General features: G+C 36.6%; 1 protein-coding gene across 2 annotated transcripts in view; it reads right to left on the reverse strand.

The window, feature by feature from the left end:
* Nucleotides 1-14,779, reverse strand: part of LOC124170623 (mite allergen Der f 3-like) — a 49,903-nt gene that overhangs the window by 4,776 nt on the left and 30,348 nt on the right. The window contains exon 1 of one of the 2 annotated variants that reach the window (XM_046549475.1): nt 971-1,031. The exons of the other annotated variant lie outside the window; for it this stretch is intronic. Within the exon in view, the coding sequence (XP_046405431.1) occupies nt 971-1,022 (52 nt within the window). The 5' untranslated portion in view covers nt 1,023-1,031. Of the gene's footprint in view, nt 1-970; nt 1,032-14,779 lie in introns of those variants that run through there. 2 annotated transcript variants of the gene reach the window in all.

Here is a 14,779-nt window from a genome sequence, read left to right on the forward strand (position 1 = left end):
TAAAATTGAAAGTATTGCTGGAGAGGAAAAATACACTTTAAAGCATAAAATCTGAATATTTCCTAGATTTGCCTCAGTAAAAAGTGTTCTCCTAGAGGTTTTTTGTTGTGTTAAAATTTTGGTTCCCTTTTTTCTGCTTTGTTTTTTTTTCAATCCAACCTTTTAAACCGACATGAATGAAACAGCAAGAAAACAGAAGAACAAGCAAAAATAAAATACTTTTTGGAGTCGATTTTAATGATAATCCATTTTCTTCATTTTTTGGCTCGACTTTGGTAATAATTGTGATCACTTTCATGTTTCATAAGGTCAATAAATTTACCCGATGGATGATAATGCTATTTTCTTCCCGTATTTTTGCGGGAAATCACGAGCAATTATTAGGTCCAAGGTGGATAAAAACACTAATGGAAAAAATAAAAAAGCAAATTGAATTAAGCGTTTTACAATGAAGGTGATGGAAAATATTTTGAACTTCCATCATCGTCTACAGTGTTTCTCTATGCATGTAACTAGAAATCGGAATCTGAACAGAATTCTGAAAAGAAAAATTGCAGGTCACAAGTTGTTCTCAAAATGGGTTGATGAATCTCTCAAATTCAGAAATCAGAAAGAGCATTTCTCACTTTGAGAGAAATTTAGTTAGGGGGCTACTATAACCTGGGAATTTTGCCTCTGTTCAAGAATTTCCCACTATTTCAAAATGTAGCGATCGCCCGCGACGACTACGCCCAATGCACTAGCCAGTGGCTAGGGTATTCAGGGGGACCGAAATATTCACAAGATACAGTCTGACGTTTGACCCTTCCAAACTTCGAAATACACGACCCCTTCAAATGAATAATCCCGAAATATTCTTCTAGCTATCGCCGTGATTATGTCAAGGGTTGATGTTTTCCACGGTACTCGCAGGCACACAGGGAGGGTCGCCGAGAATGGGGATGCCTATGGAGAGAAATTGGGTACACACCTGTGGTGGACGAAACGAATATAGCGGCAATGAAGAGTACACCAAATGCCATGGCTGTTGTTTGAGAATAGACTGGATAGCTCCCGGATTATCGACGGGCTATATATTGGAACTCCCCTAGTTTTGATTCCGATAACGCGACATGCTGTCACGAGGAGAACTCCTAATTTTTTTCCGTCTCAATCTCCTCCAATAGCTCCTGGCGTTTCTCAAGTTAGCAGCCAATACTACGGAGTGACTCATCTAATCATATTGCGAAATAAAAATATTTACAGAGAGGTGGATTAAACGGGTCTCCAACAACGTGTGGCGTCTAGATTCTAGGCATCAAGGGCTAGAGAAAAAAATCAGGTTTGACTGAAATTCAAGGCGCTTTCAGGGTAAAAAATGTATTCACCCATATTTAACTTAGGAAAGCATTTATCTTCTAATGCTTTCCTAAAATACATATTTATCAGCCATATGGTATCATTAAAATTTTATTCATCCTGCGTACAGAATTAATTATTCCTCGTAATAAGGCTCCGATTTCAGTTAAAATAATGTTCATTATTTGAACTGGTATTATTATTACTGGTATTAGTTATTTCCTACGGGAGGACTCTTTTTATTATCAGTTACTTTTGTCAGAATGATAAAAGCATGATAAATCTCGTGAATTATGAAGAAAGTTTCTGTCAAATATCTAATTAATGTATTCAAATATGGCAGTTATTAAGATAAAAAATGCTCAAAATAGTCATTATTTTTCATATAATTACTTTTCAATACACAGAAGGAATAATTTTTACAGTCAAATTTTATAATATTTTCCCAATTAGACTGAAATGTTGCTATCTTATTTGATGAATCTTGTGGAAAAAACGGTTACGTTCCCCTTGAATATAAATCCGCTTTATCACATCTGGTTTCCTAAAAGCTACTAACTTAAAAATACTTTCCCTTTCTCCATAACTCACCCTGCAATTGTGTCATTTGATCATAGTGGATATCCAAATGTAAGCTGACACGAAAAGTATAGAAAGGATGAAAAGGAGCCCAATCATTACAAATTCCAAATAAAGCGACTTGTGAAGAAATAAGCTCTTAATATTTGTATTTATAACATATCCTGAGATAGAATTTTCACTATCCTGGATGTAATCCAAGATACCTTTGTAAAGGTACGTATACATCCACTTTAAAATATTTCTACTGGCTATTTAGAATTTAACATTTTAGCCCATATCCTTTATTAATAATTTTCTCATTTGCACTTATTTGCACAATAATTTGTTCTCATCGATGACACATTGCCTCATTCAAAAGTAAATTTAAGTTACAATGCATATGACACATTTAAAGCATACTTTTTTAAGCAAACACTTTATCCACTTGTTTGGTGGCTCCATATTCAGTTAACCGACGTATTTTACTGCAGTCGAAAATTTAAAAATTAATCAATGAAACGCAACAATGGGACACCATATCCATTTAATTTTTATCATGACTCAGATGACTTAAATCAGATTTCATTCATAATAATGTATATGTTTGTTCATAGTATAATTTTCTTCTAAGTACAGAAAAAACTGCGAAAAAACCCTCGCTAATTTCCAATTTTTTATTGCTAATTCCAAAATATAATGTGGAAATCACAATGTTAAAAATGCTCATCAATTCATTTTCATTAGAAAATGACTGTCGACATTTTTCATAAAAATTCCAATTAGGTCGATCCTTAGGTAGCTTCAACTTGAAAGGCAAATAGTAATTCCTACGAAGAGGTAATTTGCTCAATTTTTACTAAAACAAAATGCCGGTTTGTCGGTACGCATTTAATATTGCCATCTTTCCTCAATTTTATTCTATACCGCATGTAAAAAATATTTGCTCCTTATCACCTGATCCAAAAAGATTTTATCGGCATTTCCGGTGGACGTTTTGTTACGCTTGAAAAAACCATCGAAATTTTATCTGCCTCAGAGGTCTACGATTTTTCTGAGATGTTCTGGTATCGATTCGTATTTCATTTCGTAGCTGAAGCAGAATTTCGAATAAATTTCCTTTTGAATCCTATTTCAATCTGTCCTCCTCCAATAAGTTCGAAAAAATAAAAATTAAGTTCTTCGTTGTCTTTTCCTTTTAACATAAAATATATATATATTAATATACAACCTGGGTCCGGTTGGGGCAAGCGATTTTTGTAGTGCGAAAAAAGGTGCTGCGCAAGCGGCAATAATTATAACTAGTCCAGATTTGTGTTGCTTATTAAGCACGAATAATATAATAGAGGTTCTTAAAATCGGTTTCTAAAAGTGTTGTCATCCACCGCGCATTTAAATGGGTTTACAAAAGTCGCCAGTCGCGTTGCTATTGGACAAATTGATCAGAGTTTCACAGGGAAATAAGAAATAATTAGGGGTGTCGACCGAAATTTAAATTCAGGATGATGTTATTTTAATATTTCATAACTCTTAAATGTTATTCCTCGCAATTGAAAACATTATACAGAAAAAAAGAGAAAAAAAATGGATTTCATTGCACTCCTCACCGAGCTGCGGACATTTTTGAAAGCCGATTTAAATGCGATCGAATTGGCAACAGAAATCAACCTTTTAAGGAATTGAATTGGGCCTCCTCTATACAGTCCCCTTGCTTATAAGTTAAGCCACACCAATCTGGTTATTAATACTTATTGCAGTTTTTTTTCGCACTTAAAATCGCTTACCCCCACTTCCGCACCGGGTTCCCCTACAGTTTTATCACTATCTACGTAAATCAACTCTGTAACTGGGATCCGAATGCTTTTTTTGAGTAAACTAAATCAACGTAAACTTGATGAGACTTGGCTTTCATTCCCGTACACATCAATTTGAATGTTGCCTAAAAATCTATTTCTCATATCACGAATGGCATCCTCATTCAAATATTCTCAGTCAGCAAAATTATTTAAATAAGTATTAGGTTTCCCCGAACTCATAAGGTTGAGGTTCATGATAAATTATTCAGCTATTATAGTTTGTTTTTGGTTTGAAATCCCCAAACTGCGACAAATGTTGACAAACAAGGGACTACTGCTTTATAAGAATACTTAAGGCTAAAGGATCAGAGGATTAGCAGCGAAGAAGCAATGCATCTAATATTCTCTGTTTGTACGGAGGATGAAGTAATGGTGTTACTAGGAAGGCCATCTTGACACAAATCAGGTCATAAGTAATGAATTAATGACTGGCTAGTTAATGATTTCACGGACGTCATTTATCAGATTAGCCATAAAGGCATTGAAATAAATGCTCCTGAGGGATATAAGCTGAAATAAAATCTATGAAGTACCTATCTTCGTATCGCTGAAATATGGTACGAGAAAACACAAACAAATGATAATTCAATGATTCGGGTCACGGTTTAAAAGCAAAAACTATTGGCTTCTAGTTTCCTCCTTAGATAAGCAACGTAGGAGAAATGATTAAACCATGTCCTGCAGAAACTTTGAAAGAAAACGCAAAATGGTAATATCATTAGTTTGACTTCAACTTTGCTGCAGACTTCCTGATTGTACCTATATAAATTTATTTCCAAGTATGAATTTGTCTCACCACAGCTGCAGCGGATCATTCATTTCATGAGTGAATGAATATATTGGGGAGTAACTCACTATTTATAGGAAAAATTTTATGCGTTAGGCCAAAGTGACAGTTATGTGTTACTTTTCGCATAACTTATGAATGATGTTTTCTGCTTTAGTCCCCTGTTAAAAGAAGAATAGAATGGTCAATGAAATAGGAATCCTTTCCATTGTGTGTTTACAAAAATTAAGTCAACTATGCGTGCAAAGCATTAGTACAAATAATGATGTTCACCTAAATACTTACGCTTAATATTCTTATTTTAGAATTTTCATCTTCGATGGCAAGAATTTAATCAGTTAGTTTTCTATCTGAGAAAATGAGGAACTTATGATTACATTAGTATTGATATTCATTTGTCTAGTTAGCTGTGGTCTCTTTTCAAAACCTATCGTAGGTCAGAGCCTCATAGTACGTGCTATTTACATGAAATCGCTTCAAAAAATTGCTTTCATTGAGATGCAAATCCAATGGTTACGCACTTTTGAAGAAATCTTCTCGTAGAAATTTTCAAGGAATTAACTTTTCTCACAATCTTGAAGAGAATTATACCAAAAAAAATAAAACATGATGACTGAATGATAGTAAAAAACAAAGATTCAAAAACACCCTAAAACCTTGCAGAGGAGCGTCAGAGTTTTTGCTGCGTGTCGTAAATATACTCGCAATTACGCGATTACGTATGGCACATTCTCAAAGGCACAGTTTTCGGTTACAAGAAAATTATTAGCATATTTCGATGCATTGTTAGTGCTCTTAAACTTTTTTTAGGTACTTTTTTCAATTTGAGTAACGAGCAAGGTCGAAAGTTCACGTTCAATATATTGATGACTTCAGACGCTTCCTAATCAAGCATTTATATGGTATCCTAAAAGTATTTATAATGATAACTAAGTATATATTATTGTATTCCGATTGCTTCCTCTACTTGAGAAAGCAATTTGAAGTGACGTGGTGTTTCTTACAATTTTAAATACGAAGTTATTGCGTTCAAAAGGATGTGATACAGGAAAATCTAAGATAGTGGCCGATTTTCCAATACGGAGGCATGCTATCCAAGTGCGTATTTTTTGTACTTTCGGAACTTTGATTTATGCTATCCAAAGGCGATCTCCACCAATTTTTAGCTCGTTAAAGTGATATCCCGAATTTCAGCTCATTCTACCCATACCATTGTTTACACATGTCTGACCTTAGACGCATTGTTCCTGAGAGATATTGCATGTAAACAAGGCTCTACGGAAAGTAATGAATCGCCTTTACCCCCTAAACGACGACTTCTCCTGGTCGCATCGCTAGTATACATATAACATTCCGTTAATAATCTATGCTGCTATAACAAAAGCCAGGAGATAAAATATGCTATTTCATTTCAGTTTCATCTCGAAATCATTTATTACATAACCAAAGCAAGCGTACCCAACAGGGGTCACTGAGATTGCTTGAGTAGACGCAATATTAACAATTTGGAGCAATGGTCATAATGATGACATTAAGATGTCATGAATTTCGTTGCGTGTCTCGTTTGAATCGATTTTATTATGTGTTATGAATTGGCTGGATTTTCTTGCTCATTGCTCTTCAGTGCACTCAAAGATATCTAAATTTAGTTGAAGGAGAGGCACGGATAGTTGAGAACTGAATCATGAGTTCGTTGGAAAATGAAATATCGATTGCTTTTTGCTGTCACTGAAATACAGATTCATCATCTACTTGAACCGGAGGCAAGTTCATGTGATAGGGGTACTATTCTGATGAATTGGCAGATTGTTTCAGCGTTATGGTAGCTTTACGTTCGAGGTCAGTTTATTGAAAAATTGTTGGAACAGAAATAGGGTGTCGTTTACTCAATCGGTCGAAAATTCTCGTAGAATCACTTAGCTTAAATAGATGTTTAGATTTTGTTTCTCGCCACAGAGTCAATGTATACCTCGCCATCCTGTCAATGTACAAATATCTATTTTCATTTTCGCGGAACAATTTCAATTCCTAAGAGTGTCTAAGGACTAATATTTTTTCAGTTGAGATGAGCTGTTATTGTTTCATTTGATATGTTACATGTGTACATTTTCCGTCCAAATTATTTATAATAAATTTATTGGGGATAAAAATGCATAAAAGACTTCTTGGATCACAAAAATCCTGCGATACATTTTTTTATAAGCCATATTTTTATATGGCGACTCTCCGAAATAGGATTGTGCGCTTAGGATATTTACATGCGCTAAGTTATTTTGGGTGGAAATGTTGTAAATATACAAAATTAGTTCTATCGACGGAAGCCTGTTGTTTTTTTTTTTATTCCAATCAATCGCATGAAATGGGAATACAAAATGATTCCACTGCCCTTCCGAGTATTAATCCGAAATGTTGAAGTCCAATGTGCGATTATAATAATCTTTTCTCCTCTTAATTCATGTATATTTTTACACTTCCTTTTTATGCATGTCAAATTATTGACTTCATACAAGTTTAAATATCAACTGCAAACTTTGAAAAGTTTGTCTGGTCCTTGGAAAGACTGCCAACGCATGCAGCTCATTCATACCGCACACCTTAATATCAATTGCCAGAGGTCTATGGGTGTGAACTATTTTTCAAATACATAGTTTAATCTATCTTAATTTTAACGCTATCAATGCCGGGAATGAGTTGATCAAATATCTTCTCAAGCCTTAGGTAATCCAGAGTATTGACAAATTAGATAAAAATATTTTTTCAGCACTAACTCAAATCATCGCTGATTCATTCCTTATTTGTGAAAAGAAACCACTTGCATTATCGGAATGACGAGGACAGTAGCTCTCATTTTACCAATCAGTTGGCCTTGACCTAATTAAACTGTTCGAAGGCGCAATGTCAAGAGGATTCAAACAAATAGTGACCGTCAATGCTTACTCCTGCTTGTAACTTTGGCCCAAATTGCAACGCCGAAAACATTTTTCGTGATACCGTGGTACCTCCTCCTTTCCGTGCTCGGGGATTTTTTATTGCTAAAGCCTAGCCTGGCAATGGAAACTCTTATCTCTGCCATAGTTAACTGATGCTCAATGTCAGTCGATGATGATTTTTCTGAAACCGTCTGGAAAGAAATATTATCTTCTTTTGGAATGAGCTAAAAATATTTTAAAGTTAGACACTCATCCGCCGACATCAATGGTATCATTCTGTGCAGGATGGCAATAGTTACATGATGAATGTTAGATGTACTGACGGAGTCACACCAAATATTTTTGAATATGTTGTTACCCTGAGTCATTTGTACTTTTTAAAGTTTTTTTATCGGCAGCAAAATCTGAAAAATTCAGTAGTAGTACATACCTCTTATCTTCCGAAAACTTTGAACAACAGTTCTAAATCATAATGAATGCAGACCAGCAGGGGTTGAGATTTTTTCAGTGTGTCACAAAGTCAGATAAAAAAAGGAAAGATGTACCGCGTGAGCAGAATATTGATTGGGTATTTTCTCTTTAGTTCCTTTTAGTTTAAAAAAATCGAAGATTGTTTATTTTCTGAGAGAAGCGAATGAAAATAATAAATTATTATCGAAATAAAAAAGGCGAAATTGACGACGGGAAACTGAAGGCCAATGTTCATTTTTGGTGGCTCCGACTTCCTGTGAATTCGCCACCCTTACCGTATGTACCGGTAATATGTCAGTGATAGCTTTTGTGTGATGTGTATAGAAAAATATGTGGTGATACTTCATGCCTCAATAATTTTACTAAACTATTATTTATTTTCTCAAATATCACCTGCCACACTAATTTTTAATTCTTCTCCATTTTTATCTGAAATTTTCATACATAAACCGGATTCCCCTTTTATGTTTAACTTTTGTTTCTAATAAAAACGAATTTAAATTTTTCCTTCTAAATCGTGGATTCGCTCATGTAAACTGTACCAGATCATTCGTGTAATTCATATCACATGTCTAGGTATTAGAAATTGCCAGAATGCCACACATTACAGCCCTAGGTTACCGACCACAAAGCCTCGTATTCAAGTTAAAAATTTACGTAAATACTCACGCAGAGAATACTAGAGATGTTATCTCCTATATGCCATAACCCGAGGTGTTGTTGATTGATGATGTGGAAAAGGTAGTCCCTATCCATAACGTATCAGTAATACACGCCAGTGAATAGATACGTGATGACCTCTGCAATCGCCTTTCAAATCAGCCTTCGTCAAAAAGCAACGAGTGAATTTGTGATACCAATGTACCTTCATCTGAATAACACCTTGTGAACTATGTCAAGGGTCTTTGAAAAGGGAAATTTAACCAACAGCATACAACTTTCAATACGCTACATGCGCATTCATGGCTATTGAAAAATTAATTATACGAGTCGATAAACTAATAATATAATCTAGTAACACGTAGAAATTCATGTGATGGTGAGAGCTCCCACAATAAATGGATATCTGCATGCTAATCAAGACTTTTATGTAACCCAATTATGTATAGTTATATAGAAAGTAAAAATAAGTTTGCGGTTAGTAATTAAAATTATCCTGGACCTATTCGTATCGAATAGGTAGAGGGGTTACCTCGAAGGGTTCACTCTATTAGTCAATTCGTTTTGATCTTCGACCTAACCGACGAATTTTGCGTGGTCACTATTATATTCAAGAATCTAACCCAGAATTTCTATCTATCTTATCGACGTATCTCTCAATCTCGATATCAAAGCGCGCATTTTGTTGCCGTGCCGATAACAGTGTGGAAGAATTAGAAGGCATTTCAGCGGTGGACATGGCCGTCGGACCATACTTTCGGGAGGTTCATTGGGATAAACGATGACGGAAGGTAGGTTCTTCTTTATATTAGTTTAGAGGACGCTTCTCTCACTATTCATCGGCCGTATTTTGTCCTTTTTGTGACTTATTACTCTTTTACTACTTTATGTCTCCCCTTTTTTTATAAAATCTTCATCATATACATAGTAGACCTTGGTATATGCTTGCCTATTTCTCGAATGTAATAAATTTTCATCCGTGAAAATACGTTTGTTTCAAATTTGAGGTGTAAAATAACGTTTATCAGGGTCTAATCTAAGTACACTGAAAATTTCAAGATCATAGCGTAAGTTTAAAGCAGGTAATCCGTGACCAAAAAAATCAAGTATGACCGGAGTATGGGTATGGTATGGTATTTGTAGGAGACGACTGATAGCCGAGGTGATTTTCGCCATTAGGGAAGGGATGGAAAGGTAGAGAGGAACCCAGCGTTGGCATTAGCCTGCTCTAAACGAAAGGTGCTAAGACCCCACGGCTTAAAGTCCCATCCGACGGACGGAGTGCTGTGCCAAAAGCATCCTCTAAAGAGCACTCAAACAGGGATCAGGCATTCCATCAATAATTTCCGCCGCTGCCGGGATTTGAACCCTGATCCATAGGGTGGGATGCCAACATTCTACCCACCACACCCACCCGATCCCCTAGGAGGTATGCGTCCTCATAATTACATGTGACAGTCTTCTGCCGTTGAAGGTTACAGGATGGTCTACCATTTCCGACAGGAACAGCAGAGTCCGTTTCGCTATTGGTGGCCAGGTCGGGATTCTTTCCCTTTCGCATCTATCCTAACCCAAGGAGGCGTCGCGACGCTTGTGCGGGCTCCTTTCGCGACGCGACGGCTAGAATCGAAAAAAGCTGGCCAAACCCTCAAAAATGATTTTTTTGAGCTAGGAAGTTGAAACCTCGCATATATATTTTGAAATAAACTGTGCATAATTTTTCAGATTATTTCTTTCCTGTGCCTTCACGTTAACACTATATTTGAGGTCATGGTTGAACAAATTTAGCAAAAAAGACCACTCTGTATTTTTTCTGAAAATAGCCAACTCTATCCTCGTGCAGTGGTTACATCAATATTATTATTGACTAATATGTTATATTACAATAATTAAGACTTCTTTTTCTTACATTTGGAGGGTTTTCAAAGATTTTGTTTCATCATTACCCATGGATATATAATAAAATGACGGAGCCCGTTTTCAGCCAATATTTTACATAAGCGTAGAGAAAAAGTAGATACTTCCGCCAAAAGACTTACACCATGTCATTCATGAAGCTTCTACATTGTGAATCTAAAGTAAAATCTTACATCAACTTTCAAAGCCGAATTTTACATCGTTTTTGCGAGCGTTCCGGTTATGGCCGGCGGCGGCAGAGTATGGCGACGCGGCAAGCGTGCGGATGCGTTATGGCCACATTCGCTTTTATATCTGGATAATAGATAAAATAACCATCAAAAAGTAAAATATAAATATTGATACGAATGACTCTTATCATGCAATCTCTGGGTAGTGCAAGAGGTACACTGAAAGGCTTCTATATTTGAGTGACTTCCATGTACTAATACGAGGAATTGACTTACATCATATGCTTACCGTAAGGAAACGAATTCTTTTATTAACAAAATAAAAAAGCTGCACTCCGGGAGTGCCGACATAAGTGAAAACTTGAAATAACGCGAGCATTTTTGAATGTAAGGAATAATTTCTATTCTGCGATTCAACGATTTCATCCAACTGTTATTTTAGTGTAATGAATTTTACAGTCGCAATTTAATTCTTTAAATAAATATTGGTGTTTTGACTCTTGTTTAGGCTACACTTATTAATGTCTAAGTAAAAAAAATATACTACCGCATGCATCGCTTAATTGAGTATAAAGTGTATCGTGAAATCCATAAATACTTACCCATGTTTTTTTTTAATATTGCTTGTGAGTAACGCTTCATCTACTGTTCAAGGCGGAAATACGTCTTACCGTAATTTTGAGAAAGTATAGATTTGTGTGAAACTTCGCGATCCCCGTAATTCCCGGGGTTTAAACCCATTTCGTTTCGCGAAACTAAGCGAAAGTCATGACAAGTAAATTTTCAATAGCTTCGTTCCTGGGAGCGAAATGTGGAAACGAAACGAAATGGATTTAATCCCGGGGAGCTAAACTCAAGAGTCAAAACCATTTCGGGTCGACACTAAACTAAAACTCTGGGATGAAACGAATCGCAGATAATGTTTCGCACCGGAGGGACCACTTGGTTCACCTTCTAACGGTTTAGTTTCGATCCACACGCCGAGTGCGAAGTATGGTTGAATGAAGTAGAGGTTCGGCCTACCGCCATTAGTTGCATGGGGCACTCATATTTTTACCACTAACAGGAGAACGGTGAACGCAAACTGACCATTCGATTTTTAAGCTCAATTTTTTCACCTCTCTACACGTATGTAAAACCATAGAATAAGTATATTATTACATATACTTACTTTATGGTAAAACATAATAGGTCGAAACTACATTTTACAAATAATATTTAAACCAAGGTCGTCTAACTCATCTATGACTCAACATAATAAACATGTGTCATTGTATTATGAATAAAAGTATTTTAGCAAACTTGGAAACCATTACAAAATGCAATAAAAATACAATACGGAAATCATTATTAATCAAATTATAATCAAATGAAATTTGCTTAAAATAAAAGGGTACAAAAAATAAAAGGTTGATAAATATATTTTTCGATATGCTGGCAAAGAGCTAGATATCTTTTAAGTTCCTTTCGGGAAATGCTGCGTTGAAACCATTTCAACGTTTCACTCCTCCTACTAGTAGCGTTTTAAAGAGAATGACTGCAACGTTCTCGTCCCGATTTTATAGGAGTTGCTAACTGCAGAGAGACATCATCTCCAAGTTGAACGATTTTTCTTTTTTTTCTTTAAGCTGTTGCTAGGTGCAAGAGTTATTAGTGTAGACAAGTTCTAAATGCCTATTCATGTGAAACAAAGGTATTAAAATACAATATGAGTGATGTATATGGGTTTTGTTTTTTTTATCCTCTCCTGTGAAGTTAGCAAAATTGGACATGATGACTTTCTGCAGTTAGCGGCGTAGGATGTACGTGTGATACCTTTTCCCATTGCTATTCCCAATTTGAATAGAGTGGTTTCCTATTATTTTTTATTGCCTACTTCGAAAGATTATTACTCCTGGAGTACGTATTTCACGCTTTTAGATTTTTAAATGACGATATCTATTTTTCGCGATTAAATGAGAAGTGAAAATTTTCAAGCATGCGAAAACGCGACGACTAAGTATCAATGCTGGGAAAAGACCTTGTGACGTCTGGCAGCTGCTGTGTGAGGCCACCTGGGTGCGAGGCTATGAACGCCGCTACGATGCAGGCTGCTTCCTACCGAGCATGGCGGTAGCGTAGAGTACCCTGCTAGCAAGTAGCGCTGGGCTTAGATAAGGATTATTAATACCCTATCAAACGATGGAAACTTTCCGACGAAAGGAGATTTTTATAGGTAATTATTAAGAGATGTTTCCCTGAGCTCTGTGCCTCATGCATGCATTGGTAATTTCAGACGATGTAAAACTCCTATCTACTCGTATAGAATGTAGGTCCCTGTGACGTCACATGGATTGGCATCGCATGGGCGCCAATCAGGCCTTTTTCAAACGGGGTTAAAATTGACCATTAACATTCGTCTAAACTGAGATTTCTAAAACCAAATAATTTGTATATTATGAGTACACTAATGGTGGGTAACGAATCGCAATCAATGCCTTTCGTTTTCTTTGATGAAGGAAACTACCCTATTTCGCGCTGAAGGCGATAGTCGTTGGGCATTGAAAAAAATGAAAAAAAGGGAAAATTTTTTTCAAGGCAGCATTTCCCGAAAGGAACTAACTATATAGATGAAAGAAGCTGAGGAAATCTTCAAGCAAAAAAGAAAGCTATATACCTTCATTGACCAAACCTCAAGATAAGCTAAAAACAACTTTATTAACCCTTCGTCAGTCGCGTCTCATTTTTAAATGCAATTTGTGGCGCGGCGTCTCACAGACGCCATTTACTAATAGCTAATAAAATACATGCCAGTAGAAATAACTGTTTTAACTACAAAATAGCATTCATTTTATATCATTGTCATGCACGGGCATCGAATATTTGCTTATTAATCATGGAGATATTCATATTAATAAAATACTTAATACATGTTTTATACAGTTTTATTACATCTAAATAAAGTCAACATGTTAACAATCATAAATGTGTAGCAAAAATTCGCGTATCCCAAATTCAATACTTTAAATAGTTGCCAATAATGTTTGTTTAAATTATTAAACGCTTTTAAAAATTTCGCAATGGATATCGCGGAGGAATTAGCATATAACGCATTGTACCTCAAGTTGTAGCGTGGCGTCTACCAGACGCCAAAAGCAACAAAATATTCGTATTAATTCCAGAAATACGACGGAACGTAAAATTATATTGGTGACTATTTCAAAAGCATAAAATAATAAGATATAAGGAAGAACAGTTTTCTAACTGCGAAAACACGGATTGGGTAAAGAAAAGAAGATGGTTTGGTAGACGCCACGTGACCAACCGTGAATCGTGCGCTGTTTTAGGTAGTAATCTAAAGCCTGAATCACACGATCATTTTTTGTCGTCGCGAAAAGTGATCACTCGAGCGATCGCTTTTCGCGACCGGAAAAATGATCGCTCGAGTTATCACTTTTCTGAACCACACGGTCCCTCCAGCCGTCCCTTATCGCACCATTTCCGATATCACAGCTCGTTGCTATAAGACCCGCATCACGAAAATATATAGCGTGTTTATGTTTACCTATGACGTTCCCACGATTTTCAAACGTTGCGCTGCAATCGCTTCATACGGGCATGCGTTCTGATGGGCTTATATGGTGTTCCAGGGACGGTTTCAGCGGCGGAATATGCGACCAGACGAGTAATGAAAAAATGATGGGAATCCTCATCATTGGAGTGATCGCGAAAAACAATTGCCGGCGGCGATCATTTGCGAGTGATCACTCGGAAATGACGAAAAAAATTATCGTGTGATTCAGGCTTATTGTAATGAGCAGTAGCGGTTGCTGCATGTCTTCCCCAATCCTCCATCACTCGTCGGACGACTTCGATTTCATTCGGCCGTGCACCTGAACTTCAAGAGCGCTTCCCTTCTAAATAGGGCAACACTCTCCCCTTCCCTTGGACCTACTCCACAGACCTTGCGCCTCCTCCTTCCGTTACAACTACGCATGCTTTCACCTAGCAGCATTTAAGCGTGCCGCGCGCCGCCGCGGGTATTATTATTACTCCTTTGCATGTGTCGAGCGGCAATTCGACCGCGGCGTCGCAGCTGGCCACGTCTCAAGT

This window comes from Ischnura elegans, chromosome 1 (genome assembly GCF_921293095.1).
Source record: "Ischnura elegans chromosome 1, ioIscEleg1.1, whole genome shotgun sequence".
NCBI classification, from domain to species: Eukaryota; Metazoa; Arthropoda; class Insecta; order Odonata; family Coenagrionidae; genus Ischnura; species Ischnura elegans.